Here is an 18,273-nt window from a genome sequence, read left to right on the forward strand (position 1 = left end):
TTTTGTGTTGATGAAAAACAAAAGTGTTTGAAGAATAACACATTTGAAGAGGTTAGTTCTATTATTTAATGAGAACAGAAAACATATCCATCTGGCAAAATGAGCTTTCCAGGATATTTTTTGTGGAAGTACGGGATTAGGTGAAAATAATTTTTCAAAGGAGAGGGAAGACTTAACCCTAAATAATTTATGGAATACAGGGATTTCCACAAATTAAATGGCATGAACGTTTTTTTACAATTGGCATTCCTGAGGAATAATTCATCATTATTTTTTATACAGGGTTATATGACAAAGGATAATTTAGAGTGTTTTCATATTAAAAAAACAACTTTCAGAAGGTCAGACGTACTAAAAGCAGTGCATGCAGTAAAAACACTACATCTACTAGTTATTTGCTGCAGTTTCACTGTACATGAACACGATTTGCCCAATTAGAAAACTGAATTAATAACTGGACATGTGCATTTCATGGACAAACACAATACTACATGTGTACAATGGATGCCCAGTGCCATACTGATTTTGTTTTTTAAGTGGGCATTTTCTTCAGCTGAAATAGTTGAATTTCACATTAAACAAAGATGAACTATCTTCCATTTGATTTCAGCTGAAGTCATCGGCAAATGTAAAAACACAGTTTACATGTGCATTTGTCGAAATAAGGCAAAAATTTACAACCACACGTGTTAGAAGGATTGTGCTCCTGGGCATTCAAAAAAAATTAAGCTAAACAAGAAGGAATAGAAACACAGAGACGTGATCAAAGTGAAGAAGAAACTGCTTTATTTATGCACCTACGGGCTTCCTTCTCTGTGATGTAGTGAGAAGGGCAAGTTACGAACTGTCCCAACCCCTTTTGTGTCTGCACAGGCAAATCCCTGTCTTGAGTGAAGTATTACTCTAAATCTCAGTCCTGAAAGCTATTGCCTGAAGCTCAGGCTGTGCAGCGGAGCTGCAGTCACAGACACCGCTTGAGTTAGTGCAGCTGCTCAGTCCATCACGGTCCTTGCATTCGGCAACTGCTATTTTGCGGCGGGGCGGTTTAGAGTTGTACTATCCGGAATGCTGCAGTCCTCGTGAAGTACTGCCAAGTGGAGGATCCTAGTATAAGGTCTAAAATCTCAGACCAGTTGCAGTTTATTTGCAGTTTATTGTTTAGTCACTAGATGTCTCCATATGCTGTAAGCAAACACAGACTATGCTTGCTGGTAAACAAAGAAGAAATCGCTAGAACTAAAGTTACGTGGAGCAGCCTTTATAGGAATATAAATGACTTATCACTTCGTTTCCAGCTGTCTGGAATTTTCCCAAGGAAATAATTACGTTGGAAAGCGCTGGCTGTATTTCCCGAGCCATTTCATTGAAAGTCCCTCGAATCTGATCAGGGCGCCTTTTTTTTTTTTCTTTTGCCTTTTTTTTCTGGATGGTTTTTTTTGGGTGGTTTTTTTTTTTTTTTTTTGGTAATGAGTTTGGCCCAACCTCGGTGCTCTGGAGACGGTGGGAGGTCCCAAACTTAAAAGAAGCCCGTTCTCAGATCTACATCAAAGCTGGCAGCCTGAGAGGCTGAGGTGCCGTGGAGCTGTGGGTCCCCAGCAAAGGTAAGTCCTGGGGCTTCACAGTCCTTATGAGTTTCTAAACCAGCTTGATGTTCTTTGCTGTGGAACAGCTGCAGGGACTGGTTCCTTGAAATTCAGAACATTAGGGGGTTCTGTTTGATTTTACTCCAAATCGGACTTTAAAAAATAAAAAAAAATAAAAAAATTACCAGAAAGTGGAATCAAGATTTTCCAGCCAGCTCTTTTCACAGTTTGGAGGCTTTCCCGGGCTATGACTCTTGTAAGTACCTTTATTTTCTATTCCCTTGCAGCCCAGTGAGCCTACAGGTAATGATAATCGTGTCCTACCTTTCTGCTTCTTGCCATCCTTGCCTCCCATCTGCTCCGCGCGTCCCTGCCTGCGGCCTTCACGGCGACAGCAGCTGTGTCCCCCCTCCCTGCCCTCCTGCTCCTTTACCGGCTCTCCCACAACGGGCACCTTTTACACCTCCCCCGGCAGCACCTCTGTCTGCGCGTATAGGGTGGATTTAATATATATATATCTATGTATGTGTGTGTATATATATGTATATATGGGGTTTTGTGTTTGGTTTTTTGGGGGTTTTGGTTTTTGGTTTTGGTTTTTTTTTTTTTTTTTAACCAGACATGAGCATCTAACGCCGTGTTTGGTCTTTAGCTGTAATTTAGCTTTTTTCCCCGCCGCCCGCAGGACAGCTGGGGATCGGGGCAGGAGGGCAAAGCTCCCGCCGCCCCAGCCCTGGGGTGCTGCAGGAGCCGGGGGGGAGGGGGAGGACGGGACGGGACCGGGGGCTGCTGCGGTCCCGCCGGGCCGGGGGTGTCCGATGATGGCCGTGCCGGGGGTGATCGGCCGGTCGGTGCGGGCAGCGCGGCGCCGGGCGGAGCGCGTTGCGGGGCGGGCGGTCCCGGGGCGTCCCCGCTCCTCCCCCGGCGGGGAGGCGGGGGCGGCGGGAGGCGGGACCGCGACGGCGGGGGCGCAGCCGCCTCCTTTCGGGGCCGGGGATCGTCGCCCCGGGGGAGGCGGGGAGGGGGGAGCTGGGGCTGCGGCCGCTGCCAATTGCGTAAGGGCGGCAGCCGGGGTGGGGAGCGGTGGGAGGTGGCGAGCAGCCGGGCGGCCTCCCGCCGTGTCCGGGGCGGGGAGCGCCATGCCGCCGCCCTGAGCGCGCCGCCGCGCCGCGCCGGGCCCAGGTGAGTGCGCGCTCGGCCGGGGCCGGGGGCCGTGGGCTGGGTAAAGGCGGCGGGGACCGGGGAAGGGCGGGACGGGACGGGCCCGGGCTGCCGGGGCGGTCGAGCCGCCCGGGAAGCGGGCCGGCCTGTGGCGGCTGCCCGGCCGGCCGCGGCGGCACCGGCCTCTTTTGTTCCCCGGGCCGGCGGGAGGGGAGAGAAGGAGGGAGGGGAGGGAGCGGGGGCGGCGGGGCGGGGAGGGCCGGGCCGGCGGCGGGCGCAGCCGCGGATGCCGGGAGGAGCCGCCGGCTCCGCCCGGGGCCGTGCGAGCGCGTCCCGGTGGCGGAGGCGGCGTGTGGCCCCCTCCCCAGCCGCGGCCGGGCCGGCAGGTGTGGGCTCCGCGCCCCGCCGGGGGTCTGGCGGCAGGTGCGGCGGGGGGGAGGGGAGAGAAGGGGGCGGGGGTTGGCAGGGTTTCCTCGCTTTTGTGGGCGCTCCCGATCCCGTGCTCCCGGAATCGGGCCGGCATGCAAGGCTGGGCTCGGACCGTGTCCACGGCAGTGGCTCCGCTGGGACCTGTCCCGGTGGGCGTCCCCGAGCGCCCGGGGCTGTGGCGGGTTGCCCTTCGTCTGCCCGGTAGCCAGCGGCCCGCTCCCGCTTGCCCAGAGGCACGGAAAAGACGGAGTGGGTGTTGTATGTCCTAGCCCTCCTAATAAAAGAGGGTGTGCGGTGATGAATGCGCTACATCACATCTTAGATGAGGGGGGGTGAGCTGAAGATGCTATCCTAGTTTATATTTTAAATGTGAATTAATGACACGGATTCTTCAAAAGGGAAGAGATTTGATACTCCTGAATGGTTATAAAAACAAAATACTGCCTGGGGCTTGACAAAGACAATGCATTAAGGAAGATAAAGCGGTGCTTCAGATTTTGGGGTGGCATCAGTCAAGTTTTGGTGAATCACAGAAAAAGATTTGTAGCAGCTCATCTGCATTCCTGATGAGAAGTGGCCCATGGGTAGCAGTAGGGAGGAGGGGTGGTTCATCTTTGTTCTTTGGAGCCCGTAGCTCCCGGAGGTGCTTTGTCTACACGGATGATGCGCACTGCCTGCGGGAATGTGAAATCTTCTGCCAGATCAAGTTTTTTGGGCTTGCTCCTCTTGCTCTCTGCCTAGTAATACAGCATCCTGCAGAGTGTACGCCAGGGGCTCAAGCTAGGCAAAGTGTCGAGAAGAATAACAGTTTTATGTAAGGCATAAGTAATGCCCCTAGCTATGAAGGGATTAAGGAAGAAAAAGAAGAAAAAGAAGAAAAAGGGGGGGGTGGGCGGGGGTGGGCTGGAAGACAAGAGGACTGCTCTGAGGTCCTTGCTAAAGTGAGATTGCTGAAGCGTCTCCTGAAATTTAGCGTCTGATCTGAACAGTAGGTGTGGCATGTGCTGTTTTGTGATGTGGATAGGTATTTTCTCAGTGGCAGACTGTAGGGTTTTTTAATTGGTAACATTAACACTTAAGTCCCACAATATTTTGTGGGGAAAGTGGTGGTGAGGGTTGGCCGGAAGCTTTTAAGCTTCCCATCAGACTTGTTGCTAATCGGTGGAGATACTAAGCAGTAGAGGACGGTGACCCCTGTGTGGAAGAAATGTTATTTTCAGCAGGCCCTGTAAAATCCACTAACGGCGTCCCAGCTGTAGCTGGTCCCACGAGTGGAAGAGTTACCATTTGGTGGCACAGTTCACATTTCTTGCAAGTTGACGAACCAGGGGATGGGGCAGGGGAACAAAAAGGTTGTTTTTCCTGTATGGCGTGAATATAAAAGCAGGTACAGCACAAGGAGATCTACTGATCCTAGAAGCTTGAAGAACAAATTGTGGAATTTCCCATTATTTTACAGTTTATTTAGTTTTTAAATCTCAGTTGATATAGCTTGTACTTGAAAGGAGGTTAGGAGGCTTTATTTCCTTGAGTAATGGTAGGGTGCAGTGAGACAGGTGCTTTTCAGTCCGATTTTAAGTACTTGAAAGCAACATTCTTATCACCAAAGATGCAAATAGATGCCAGCTTACCTTGGACAATCTGGACTAGAAACTGTTCTTTAGTTGCAGATAACTCATTAATTTGCTTTTCATGCCAAGCACAGTCAATAGCTTCCTTTATCTTGTGTCCCGCAAGTTGCAGAAAAATCTTTAATAAACAGTTTTAGCATACTATGTTTGTGCATTTTGAAGTAAGTCAGTTCAGCTTCTTGGCGTAGAAATCCTGTTTGCAGAAAATGAGCAGTGTTCTGCCCATAGTTGTTTTTCCTCCACCTGAGGGAAGAAAGATGGGTATTGGAAATGTCAAGGGTGTTATTCAGCGACTCAGTTATGTTTATCTTAACCTGTGTGAGGTAGCCCTTTGCTTCTTTACCCCTGGGAAGGCGCTGACCACCCTCTTATGCTGGGATCAAAGCTCCACCTCCTCTTTGTTCTGCCTTGCCCAGGAGATGGGGGGGAGCCGGGGAGGAGGGGGCGAACCTATTCCCCAGCGGTTGCTGGTGGCTGATGCTACAGCCTCCGCAGCTGTAGAGGTGCCCCCCCCCACCCCCGAGTACCCCCCAGCCCCACAGCTAAAGGAGCAGCTGACGGGTCTCATCCTGCATCTCGGCAAGGAAGCTTGTCCCACAGTGCCTGCAGTGACTCTGTTCTTCACCTTCTGCCTGCCTGCACCAGTGATTTGAAAACTGATGAGAGAAATTAGTGGGAAAATTATAGAATCACAGAATGGTTCGGGTTGGAAGGGGCCTTAAAGATCATCTAGTTCCAACCCCCCTGCCATGGGCAGGGACACCTCCCACTAGACCAGGCTGCTCAAAGCCCCATCCAGCCTGGCCTTGAACACTTCCAGGGATGGGGCATCCACAACTTCCCTGGGCAACCTGTTCCAGTGCCTCACCACCCTCACAGTAAAGAATTTCTTCCTGATATCTAATCTAAATCTCCCCACTTTCAGTTTAAAACTGTTACCCCTCATCCTATCACTACACTCCCTGCTCAAGAGTCCCTCCCCATCTTTCCTGTAGACCCCCTATTATCATCTAGTAAATCTCACTTTCTGTATTTTAAAAAATTATGTGATAGGAGGATAGTCCAAAGTACATCGGTAAAGTTCATCCTTTGCGTTAGCAAGGCAATTGTACAAAATCAGCTAAAATATACATCAAAACATGATAAAAATCTGTATTGTAAATTACAGTTTCTTGTTTGGAATTAAATCATTATTAAATTTGTTTCATTCTCAGTTTATTTTTACTAAAAAGGATTTCACTACTGATTTAATGGAGATTTTTTTGGCAAGACAAATGGGAATGAATTGTTTGTAGATGTGGGTGTAGAAATCCACAGAAGTATTTTCTTGGAATAGTAATACTGAGAAAGGAAATGGAGAGGGAGTAGAAAACTATATACCTTGAAGAAAGATGTGAGGGAGAAAAGTGATGTATTTGCCAATATGGAAAGGAAGTACTGAAGAATTCTAAAGAATGCAAATTCTTAAGAACTTGTAACTGATTTTATTCCTTTGCTGTGGAGTAAGTTAACAAAAGGGAATGTACTGGTAGCTCTTCTATTTTTTTGGTGCATGGGATTAAGAAGAAGGAGGGGAAAGAAAAAGGGGTAGTGCAGTCATGCAAAATGACTAGCTATGCCTGGCAGGATGTTGCAGGAGTTGGCTGTTGGGTGCAAAGTCCTTGGAGTTTCCTAGAAAGGAATTTACCACAGTAATCCAAAATATGAATGCAGCCACCAGCTCAGCAGAATGCATACTTATTGGTGGATTAGCGGGCTTTGTTTTGCTTTTTGAACACTTGCTTCTGTTATGAGATATCTCAAATAACGCTGTTGGTGATTTTTATAAAAGGGAAATGATAGAAAATGTTTTTTTCTTTTCTAAAATTGTACAAGAGTTTTTTATGTTGTGTAGGTTAATTCGCTGTACGTTATTCACCAGGCTCTCGACTTGCCTAGTTCTGTGACTCCTGCAATACCTTAGAGCCACAGAGGATGTTGTCATTCAGACATGCAGTCAAGTTATCCCGCGTTAGCTTAGCTGTGGAAACTCTTTTCACGAGGCTGTTACTTTTAAGGCTTTGTGCTCTCAGGGATTTAGCTGGTAAGTGCCCTGCCCTTCTGCTGGAGGCCACCATTCCTACAGCAAAATGAAAACTGTTGCTATGTTTCAGCTACCAGATGTCAGTCTGGTGCGTTAATTTAAGCCATCAGGTAAAGGTGTATTTTGTGCTGGTAGTGTCAACAGACCATTGCAGCGGCTGAGCTGAAGGGGGTATTTGGCCCTTATAGGAGGAGGTGATTTTGGAAAAGTGGGGGCAGAAGGCGGCAGCTAAGTGAGCTCTTGAAGCACAGTAGAGGAATGACCATATCATATCGAGCGAAGTGTCCATCCAGACAATTACCCGATGTCTGACAGTGATGAGTAATAGATGTCTGGTAAAGATACTGCATAATGTTGCTACTGCTTCCAGCCTCCAACAGCTTAGGGTTCAAGGACTTCCTAAGCTCAAGGCAGTATTATTTATCCAGCAATTCTTGACTGACTTCTATTCTGGACCTTGTTGCTCCTTCAGCCTACATAAATTCTTGAAGTCAATAGCATCCAGTACTGAGTCAGGTTCAGAGACCTCTGTATGTCTGCTTTTTCTCTTTTTTTTTTTTTTTCTTTTTTCCCTTCTTGGAAGACACATGAACAGTCATTTGCCTTCTGAGTGCTACTTCTGACTGTGTGGACCCATGTCATATATCCTCTCTCTTAGTCATCCTTCTCCAGGATGAAGAATCCTTTGGGGGTTCAACCAGCTAAGAGGTACTGATGTCACAGCTGTTCGCTTAGTGGATGTGATTTGGAGCTCTTAGCTTAATTATGTTTTAATGCAAACTCATTTAACTTGGCTCATACAAATGCAGGACAACTCTAAAAGAATGTGGGTGTGCAGCTACAGCAATTCAGCTTCTCAAGCAGCATTGTTTTCTTTGTGGCTGATGCGCGACTGAAAACTGCAGAGACAGTCCTTCAAGTAAGCAGAATAAGGGATGGCATATAATTTACTGAAATTTGAGTTCGACTGAAAAAAACCAAAACCTGTAAGAACTTGAGGGCTCTATCTGAGAAGAAAACCAGGTTAAGTACAAAGAACCAGGATAAAGAAGAAAGAAATGCATAAACTGATATGGAAGACAGCATGTGATATGAGTGATTTAATGTTTTAAATATAGTTTAAACATGACAACCCACTGATTATTAAGTCATTCTGTTAATACATTCAGGAGTTTCTTGGAGTATTTATCCTTATGTCTGTTGACCAAAGCTAAATACAGGATCTGACTCTTTTTCCCTACTGCCTCTTATCTCCTGTACTGTCATATATCTTTATAATCTATTTATGAGAGCTCTTCTAATTTAATAGGAAGAAAATAGGTATCTAATCTCACCTTCGTCCTCTTAAATGGACTTCAGAGAAGAATTCTTCTCTGTTTCATCAGTGATTCAAGGTAGTGCCAGAACTGGATTTCACTTCACTGAAGTATATGACCATCACATAGAAAAATTTTCTGCATTGAAGTCCTAAGCTGTAGCTGTTTTGGATGGGGTTTGTGTTCTAGAGACTGCACATACCTGTAGATACCACTGTTTCTTATTGTCAATAGAAGAAGTCATTTAAAAATACTTATTTTCCCGTTCTTAATTTTTATTCCTACCATCTTCTTCAGGTTCTTTAAGGTGAATGCTGCAAATCCGTTACTTTCGCGTGGAAGCTGTTGACTTAAACAGAGCTATTTATTTGCTTAAAAGTAGGCTTGTACTCAGATGCATCGCTGAGCTGAGGGAGACCAAAGTGTTCTGTAAACTAACCCTCACAATATCCCTGTGAGGCTAGTGACCGCTTTTCTTTCTCATGTTACAGGCTTGGGGCCCAAATAAGCTGTGACTCACGCAGCAAGCTAATGGCACATGCATAAGTAAAATGCAAGTTGCCACTCTTGATCTCTTAGGTGTGTTATTAAATCTTTAATTTCTGAAAGTGAGAGAAATGGTAAAAATCACTGAGTTTGTGTTGCCTATTTCAGCACACGTGCAGTATTTCCTTGTGTGCTCCTTTGGATCCTCTCTAAGTCATTGGTCGATTGTATGCAAAGAAACAAATGATTTCTGAATAATTTCCTCCAGCAGAACATGCTGTTGTTTTAACAATGCATGAAAAACAGAACAGAGTTTCCCAATTTGTGAGTGATTTATAAAGAATAACTGTGTCCAAAAGAAACAGAGGAAAAAAATGAAGTCACTGTAAGTGTCAGGCATCATTTTAGATACACAGACCACAGTGATGCTGTAGTTTCTGGCTTATGTTTCTTTGTTTCAATGGGCAAGATCTGAAGATGTTACCAATGTATTAGAGCACACTGAAAATGGCAGTGTCTTGAGGTCAGTTAAGAACACTTGACTGCTTGCAGGATAATGTTTGGTGCCCAGAAACTGGAAAAGACCAACACGTCCCTGCGGTTTCTGCAGTAAAATGCATCTTTCAAAAGAACTATGAAAATCCCTAAATTTTTGCATATGAAAACATGAAACTTTATGAAAAGTTAGATGTTTTCATCTGATGCATCAAATGCTTTCCTGACAATTATGTCAGTGAAACCACGTGACTGTTTCAGGACTCATTCACACAAACTGTGGGTGAAGGGCAAAAGCCCAGTTGTCATTGGAGAAGGGAATAATTTCTCTTGTACAAAACCCCCCCTTTCCCTCTGACCTTTCTGCCTCATCCTTAATGGAGATCTACAAAACGCCTTCAGAAGAGGCTAGGAACTAAATTCATGGCTCTCCTGTATGCTGTAAGCCATGAACCTTAGAGTGGTTTTGCTTGTCCTGCTGTAATTTCATACTTGTTCCTGCAGGCAAACTCATATTCCATAGGCTACGAATTACCTGTCTCCTTCCTTTGGGAAGCAGTCTTCTTGCCATCTTCTCCCCCTTGCCCCAGCGTCCTTTCTAATCCATAGATAAGTAAATCGTTTTGCACGCCACCTAAATATGTAATTAAACTTTCCCTACTCGTAATATAGGTTTGAAATTTGCTTCTGACTTGGAGAGAGATTTGTGTGCTCAAAAGATTTCATTAGACCAGCTAATGAAGATAACTTCTATCTACAGACCTTGTCTTATACTGTAAATATTATGCATGCTTGCACTTCTGTCTCTTGATCTGTGGTGCTTTGGAAAGACTTGTTTTAGGAAATGTGGTCCTCAGCTTGAGTAGTTTCCAGTGGTTGCGTATCATGCAATTTTATGTGTTTTCTGTGTGCCAAAAAGTTCACTAAAATTAGTAGTTGCTACACAAGAAATTAAGAAAATCTGGTACAGTGTAACTTATTTTGGATGAAGTTACTGTTCTTACTGTGTTGGTGTATCTGTTTTTCACTGACTGTTGCTATTTGTCCTCTGATTTTTTTTCTGAAACTGCTGGGCAAGGGAGAAGGCTCAGTGGTGACGTGCAGCGAACAGCGTATGTGAGAGAAGATGTTTAGAGTTTTCATGCTTTTTTTAGTCATCTGGGATTTTTCAGCCTGTTAGAAACACTGTTGTGATTTCCAGCAATTACTTAACTGGGTTAATGTCTTTTACCGTGCACATATTCTTTCCAGGTTTTGCACAGGTGGGTGGAAAAGTAGGTTCCTACAAACATGCTGCCTGTTATCATAGTGTAATTTCAAAACAAGGCAGTGGAAGAAAATGTGGAACCAGATAGGAGAGCATGTGTTTACTGGGAACCTTTAATTTTCGTAACAGTGAGGTTAAGATTTATTGAAGTGGGGACTTCTAAGGCGCTGGAAACATTGTCCTGAAATTAGTATCTCCACTGCAGTTGACCAGCTTGGAGGCTTGTGAAGGTGTGCACGTCATGCTTTGGGAGTTTGCTTTACACCACTTTCTGTTCAGTAATTATAGCTACTTACGAGCTTTTTAATGCTGACTTCTGGTCACTTTCCCTTCTTTTGGGTTTCTCACTGCCCTTTGATCTCGTACCAGACTAGTGCCTGGGCCAGGAAAGCAGCAGTAACCAATCTGGCGCTGGGCTGCACGCGGAAGTACTTTTCTTGATGTGTGTGGTTTTCCCCCACCCTTCCTTAGTCTTTTCCTTAATAGTGATTATATACTCTCAGATTAAATGGTGTGGTAGTAGGCCAGTGCTACAGCTGCTGGTGTTTGATAGCCCGGAGCAACAGAAGAGAGGTTTCTTCTACTTTCTCTTTTATTTTACTTTTAACGCCTGTGAACTGTGCACCCTTAAAACATGTTTTTAAGGGAAGCATTCATTTCTTTGCACTGTGTGGGGGTAAGTGCACTTTGTTCACGAAGTTTTGAGAAGGTGCAAGGGTGCGGGACTTCTCTAGTGCGTTTGACGTGTTTTGTTATACTAAGCATTCAACAGTGGAAAAGTGTGAAATATCTTGGTATATTTCCCACATTTTGGGTGGTGTCAGGTGGTGTTTTGAATTACCTCCTAAAAGAATCCAATTCCTTTCCAGGAAACAAGCCCTGGCCGAGTAACAGATAAGCATGCTGCTTGCTTCTGAGCGCAGGCTCACATCTCAGGAGGTTCAGATGTTATCCCTTGGTTGTACAGTGCATATGTTTCTAGTTTCTGCCAGTGTGGAACAATGTGGGCTTGTATGAGTGTGTAGTAGTGGCACAAGTTAAAAGTGGTGAAGGAATACGTGAGGAGACTGGAGATGTTGCAGCCTGTTTGGAGGCTCGTTGCTGTCTGCCTGCTGGGGTTTGATGTCCACAGCTCAGATGCTCTGTTGGCAGAGCCAGACATGCAGGTAATCACTGTTGTTACTTAGATGCTGAGCAAAATAAACTTTTTCTTTTTTTTTAAGGTGGTTTAAGCTGTGTTGGCTGATGTGATGAGTCTGAGAAGTACTTGCTTGCTTTCTTATGTTGTGGGAAGGGGTGCATAAGCAGAAGTCTGGGTTGTGTGGAGTAGCACTACTCTTGCAGAAGAGGGACATGCAAACAGTGAAGCCTTCCAGCAGATGGGCGGTAAGGAGTACATAGCGGGCTGAAACATCTGAGATGCTCTAGCTGACTGTGCATTGGAAGCTTCCATGGTAGTGGTGAGCTGGCAGCACGTACTTACGTGCATCCCTGGCTAAAAGTCCCCTGGTGAATAGTGGATTTGAGAATATTGCATAGTACCTTGTTGAAGGCTGAAGGGTAAAAAGTTTTAGAAATACTGAGGTAGCAGTCTGCCTGAATGGCATGGCAAATAACAGATTTACAGAGGCTGAGTTCTGTGTAACTCTGTTAGATAAGGTAACTGGTTGAATATTGCGCAAGAACTCGACTTTTACTGAAATCATGCTGAAGCAAGCCGCAAAGTGAAATACTGCGTCACTCTGTATACTACAGTGCAGTTGTAAAAGCGGTGGTGTTCTTGTCTAGCACTACACCATCAGGAGGAGATGCCCAGATCACAAGCTCCTTTAGGAGAACTTCTACTTCTGTGGGTTTAGGAGAACCTGATGACAGAAGCCAGCCCTTTCTGGTGTTTTTAATTGCAAATCATCTCCTGTGGCCTTTGACATCAACATATCATCATTTTTTGTGCCCCCCTCCTTTTTTTTTTTTTTTTTTTTTTCTTCAGAAGGAACACAGCGTAGGCATAGGTCAAAAGGAAATGGCAGACTTTGGGTGGAGAAGATGTTACATGGAAAAATTTAGGTGCATTGGCACTTGCAAGGAAATGTGGTATTTAAATAGTTCAAACAGATTTCCCCTCCTGCTGCTGCATTTTACTCAAACAGTGCTTGTGCAACCAAGGAACTGCACTCTCTAGAGTGTAACTAGCCATGTAGCAAATCATTACACTTGCATTTGTGTGGTGGTACCTAAAGACTTCCACAGACTGGGAATAAACAAGTCAGTGATTTGACTCAGATTATCAATGTGTCTTAATTTTAAAGAAAAGCCAGTAGCTGCTCTACAGGATAGAGAAGATCGTTCAGCTAGATAATTTCAAATAACATAGGAAGAGGGAAGGAAGTGTTGAAATGGTTACTCCTGTTGTACTGGAAAACTGTATAGTAAATCTTTTAATAGTGCAAAGTATCTCCTTATGCCTTTGTTTTATTATTTTTCTTTTGTATTGGGTAAGACAGTGATTCTGCAGTCTCTTTTCCACCTGCCTTTGGGGTGACCTGTGTTTGCACTTGAGTGGAATAGTCAGAAAACCTTTACAGTTTGCAAAATGAGGCTCGCAAACAAGGCAGAATGCTTTGTACAAAAAAAATATGCTTGAAATATGACACAAGTGTTTTTGCTGTCTGTTGTAATTAACGACTTTTTTCTTTAAAGGGAAAAGTAAGTTAAGTTTTACATAATCGTTCTGGATTTAGTTGATACAGCTGAGCAATTAACAAACTTGTTAACTCTTTGTATCATGTTATAATGAACGCTGTGTACTCATTTTGTCAGCCTTGTAAGAAAGGCAGGTATTGCTTTTGCAGAGGAGAAAAGCCATTTCCATCAGAGGTGACATAAGGGAATGACTAAGACAAAGAGGCTCCAGCAAAGGCTTGTAGAGCACCTTTTATCACACAGACAAAAGGACAAACTGATTAATACTGGATTAGTGTCTAGAAGGGTGGTCAGACATTTAACCAGGGCTAAGGACACTGAGCAAATTTTTACCGAAAAGGAAAGAAATAAACTAGTCAGATAATCCCTTTAGGTGTAGCGTAAAGAGAAGTAAACAGAGGCAGGACATCCGGGAAGAATTTTAGGTGCCTCGGACAGACTGTGAGCCCTGGAGTACCTAACCAATGGGAAACAGGGGAGGGAAAAATTCGGCCAGGATTAGGAAATAAAAAGGTGTGTTTCAAGAATGAAAGTGTGCCTACTTGCTAGGTCACTCACTCTTGCAAGAACATGAATAAAAATGTGCTTCACAGAGGATTCTGCCTGAGCCTGTTTCATTCGGACCGGAACTTACTTCTCACAGTCTGATAGACACATGCCATGTCTGAAAACTTTTAAACCAAGTTTAAGGAGTTGGGGATCCAAACCATTAAAAAAATCTCAATGCTGGATCAGATTGCTTCAAATTTTTAATCAAAAAAAGATACTTCAGTATTTGTTTCCGCTAGGCGTAATTACTGCCTTTGAATTAGTTGAAAAGCTCCTTCTCTACTCAGCTTTTAACACCACTTCTAAAACATAGAAATGATTTGAGTTTTCAATGCTGAGAGATGACTGGTTGAGTGTAAAAGCACGTGTGGTGAAAGCGAACTGTTCCACAGTCCTCATAATGCATTGAGCAGTTAAGTTTGAGAGCAGAGGATTAGGTTTGGGACATATTTTCTCAGAAAGGAGAATGCTGAAAATCGATTTGCCTCAATGAACAGGTGTGAGAAATGCTGCTGGAGGATTTGGCATAATTTTTGCACTCTGGGATGGCTACTCCAGTTAATGTTTTCAGTGCCTTTATTGCCATTGTGCGTACATCTGGAGATGCATTGTCTCCCATGAAAGGGTAATCCAGCCTGTTCAATAGTAACAACTCTTTTGCCTTGAAACAGTGAAGTATCAGATTTTGCAGGATGTGAGACAAAAGGCTCCTTTGCTGCTTCTCAGAATAAGGTTGCAGTTGTCACGTTTCTCCTTCACCAGCGTGCCTGGCACTTCAGAGTATAGCTCAGACTTCCCTTTGTTAATGGAAAAGAAAGAGGATCTTTATGCTCTTCCGTTATTGGTAGTTTTTATTTTCATAATTCATTTTGCTATTTAGTACACGTGACTTACGCCTAAATCCGCTTCAGGATTTAGTTTAGAAAGTTAGGTTTCAGTTAGCTGAAACTTGAGCAGCCTTCTCAAAAAATCCCTGTTAATAAAAAAAAATTAAAAAAATAAATCATGCCAGCTTTGTGAATACTCCATACAATACAACACAATTGACCAGAAAGCCTGGGAAAAGAGTCGAATGCCGTTCTGCCTGTCTCAAAGCAAACCAGAAAAACATGGTAGGTAGAACTGCTGGTGAGGATGGGCCAGGCAGTGATGTTTTTGGCAGGCTTTCCTCACTGGTTGCTTTGGAAAAAGATGGAAACAATGCCAGCAACTGGGGGGCGGGGGAAAAAGTAGCACCTATCGCTTCTGGGTGATAGGTACAGAGATCTGGAGCAGTCATGCTGCTTCCAGGCTTCTCAGCAATGAGAAAAACCACGAGGTCTGCTGAACGAGACGCATATGACTTTCTTACAGGACCATTCCTGATGCACCTTTACTGGCAACCGAATCCCACTGTGAGCGAATTAAGAGTTTGCAGGCTCTAGAGAGAGAGTTAATTAAAAGTGTTGACTAAGTTTCATCAGTGTGAATATAAATAAAATTGGTTTTGGTATTTTACTTACTGAATTTAAATGCTTTTTACTGCTTCCAGCGTGGAAGGAAGGCTTGTCTCTTTCAGCTTCTTTTCCATAAAGGAAAACAATGAGGAGTTTGTTCAGCTTCTGCATGCAGAAGAAATACATTTAGGCATTCTTTGCATAACTGTGGGGAAGAAGGGGTTGCTAGCTTTGTCGTCGTTCAGCTTGTTTCTTAATCACATAATACAAGTTAACTGTGAAAAATACCTAGTGGAACTATTGAAGAAATGGTCTGTGCTGTACTGTGTTTCCCATACACCAGATGCTTTTGAGTTTAATTTTGTTGAATATATATATGCTATTGTTTCAAGCTGTTACACTGTGGCAGATGACCAGTAGCAACTGAGTGATGGATGCCTTGTAAATGCCCACAGTTTCAGAGGCTGTTTTTCTTAAGAAAGCGTGTGGCTTGGAAATTCTTTTTTGTTGTTGTTGTTTGTTTCTTTTTTTTTCTTTTATGTATTGTACTCTGTATTCTGAAAGCCTGACTTTTTTTTTTTTTTTTTTCCCCTCTGTATGTGTTCCAGTGACTTTATAACATGCAAGACACTGATGCCAGGGGGAGCTCCCCTGCTTTCCTCCGGCCGCAGAACGGGAGCAGTCACAGGTCTTCGGGGTACGTTCCGGGGAGAATTGCCCCTCTCCGTCCCCCACCGCCTTCGCAGAGCCATGCTGCAGCCGAATTTACCTCTGCGAGGCAAGAAGCCCGGACAAGACTCCCATCCTTACCAGTGGATCAGCACCGCCGCCAGGCAGAAGCTGCCAGGCATAAAAACACTCTCATTTGCTTTGCCATTTCTAGCCTTTCACTTTTTGTTGCACTGGGGATATTTTTGGGAATAGCTTCAAAATATGCTCCAGATGGTAAGTTCTCTTGCAAACGAAATCATCCTAGAAGTTACGGTCCCCTTGAACGTAGTTCAGTAATTCAGCATCAGGATTAGTGTTAAAAGTTAAGTGCAAAAATAGAACACTTACAGCAATTTTAACAGAGAGAGAAGCAGTGTTTGGGGGCTAAGATCAGCTCCTTTTTCTCTTATCAGTGTTATTTTTATATGTTTTTACTGTGAATGATTTGGTTTACTTACATGAAGCAAACAGGCATAGCAGTAAACAAAGACTACTGGTGGGGCAGCAAGAAGCATGAATGTTGTGTACATGTAATTCTTTTTGTCTGCAGAAGAAGCTGTCTGATAACGTTCACACATTGCAGACAAAATAAAATCAGGTCTGTTTAACCAGTAACCGAGAAAGGTAGTAAAAGAGCGTTCAAGTAAAAACACTGAAAAATCTGTGAGAATTTACACCAACATGTGTTTCCTTTGTTAATACACAAATTGGGCAGGGACCTTTTTGATCTATTAGCCCTGGTTTGTTTTTTTTTTTTTTTCAGATGATCTTAGAAAACAGGGCAAGTTTCATAGAACTTGGAAAACTTGCCAAATGTGTCAGTGGTTATAAAGCATCAACAGGTGATGTGATAAACCACTGATCACTAAGTGTACATCCCTCTGGCCAAATAGTGCTAGGAGTTGCTATGAGGTGCAGTTGCTGAAGGTTGGTAGTATAGGGTGGAGCATGGGTTGTTTTGTTGTTTGTTTGGTTTTGGTTGTTTTGGTTTTTTTTAAGGCAGAAGTTAAACGGGGTTTTAAGTAGGAACTGTTGGCTATTGTAACACAACAGACTTAGACTCTTCAGTAGCTTTTGGCATAGTAACTCAAAAGATTCAGTTTCCAAAGTCAGTGCAACAAACGCTGAACAAATTAGATAATCAATTGAAGATTTCAGATGACAATAGAAAATAAATGCGCACATCTAACTGGAACACCCTTGGCAGTGGCACCTTCTTCTTGGTTGAAGTTTTCCTAATAATTGTGAAGGAAAACAAAAAAAACCTGAGGGAGTAGTGAATGGAAAGTTATTGTGATGTTGTGACCCAGACCACTGGTAGCGGGTACATATCTGCAGTAAGTACTTTGGTTACAGCCAAGTTCAAGAGAAGGCTGAAGGGTGACTTAACCAGTTGACTCTGAGAAGTACTTTGGCGGGGGGGAAACATCTTTCTGCTTTGATATCAAGACTGTAACTTTTAATTAACTAAAAGTTGTAGATTTTAATGTGGCTTTAGTAGAAGTGAGGTGTTATCTTGTGCTGCGGGATATGTAAAATAATAGTCCCTTTATGCTTTAAAAGCTGAAAATGTGAAGGAGTTTTCTTGCCTTTTTTAAAAGTGTAGGTGGTTTTGGAATGGTTTTGCTTCATCTGCATTAGTTCATTCCAGAGGCATTGAGTTGTGTGGATTTTTTTGCACTGAATGCATGGTCAGCACGTGGTTGATGGATCACCCGAGGTACTGAGGATGTTGCAGGAAGAGTTGCTGTGATTTAGTAGATGGGCTTTTTTTTATCTATGGTAGTGACTTAATGTAAGGACTAAGGAGTAATCCAAGGTAGCGAGTGCTTTCCTTCAGTGTCCCACTGCTTCTCGATGGAAGTCAAGGGCAATTTTCAGCATTAATTTTTGCATTGTGTCTTTCTGAAGTTTCACAGAATCATAGAATGGTAGGGTTGGAAGGCACCTCTGGAGATCATCTGGTACAACCCCCCTGCCAAAGCAGGGTCACCCAGAGCAGGTTGCCCAGGAACACGTCCAGGTGGGTTTTGAATGTCTCCAGAGACAGAGACTCCACCACCTCTCTGGGCAGCCTGTTCCAGTGCTCTGCCACCCTCAAAGTAAAGAAGTTCCTCCTCATGTTTAAGGGGAACTTCCTATGTTCAAGTGTGTGCCTGTTACCTCTTGTCCTGTCCCCGGGCACCACTGAAAAGAGCCTGGCCCCATCCTCCTGACACCCACCCTTTCAGTATTTATAAGCATTGATAAGATCACCCTCTCAGCTGTCTTTTTTCCAGACTAAAAAGACCCAAATCCCTCAGCCTTTCCTTATAAGAGAGGTGTCCCAGTCCCCTAATCATCTTGGTAGCCCTTTGCTGCACCCTCTCCAGCAGTTCCCTGTCCTTCTTGAACTGGGGAGCCCAGAACTGGACGCAGGACTC

General features: G+C 44.1%; 1 protein-coding gene across 2 annotated transcripts in view; it reads left to right on the plus strand.

The window, feature by feature from the left end:
* Positions 1-1,504: 1,504 nt before the first annotated feature.
* The window catches only part of CEMIP2 (cell migration inducing hyaluronidase 2), a 53,578-nt gene continuing 36,809 nt past the window's right edge, over positions 1,505-18,273 (plus strand). Inside the window, exons 1-2 of one of the 2 annotated variants that reach the window (XM_063320164.1) lie at positions 1,505-1,601; positions 15,748-16,084. In XM_063320164.1, the coding sequence (XP_063176234.1) occupies positions 15,760-16,084 (325 nt within the window). In that variant the 5' untranslated portion in view covers positions 1,505-1,601; positions 15,748-15,759. Of the gene's footprint in view, positions 1,602-2,632; positions 2,766-15,747; positions 16,085-18,273 lie in introns of those variants that run through there. The other variant, XM_063320163.1, reaches the window with a different exon arrangement.

The sequence above is a fragment of the Chroicocephalus ridibundus genome, chromosome Z (assembly GCF_963924245.1).
Source record: "Chroicocephalus ridibundus chromosome Z, bChrRid1.1, whole genome shotgun sequence".
NCBI lineage: Eukaryota > Metazoa > Chordata > Aves > Charadriiformes > Laridae > Chroicocephalus > Chroicocephalus ridibundus.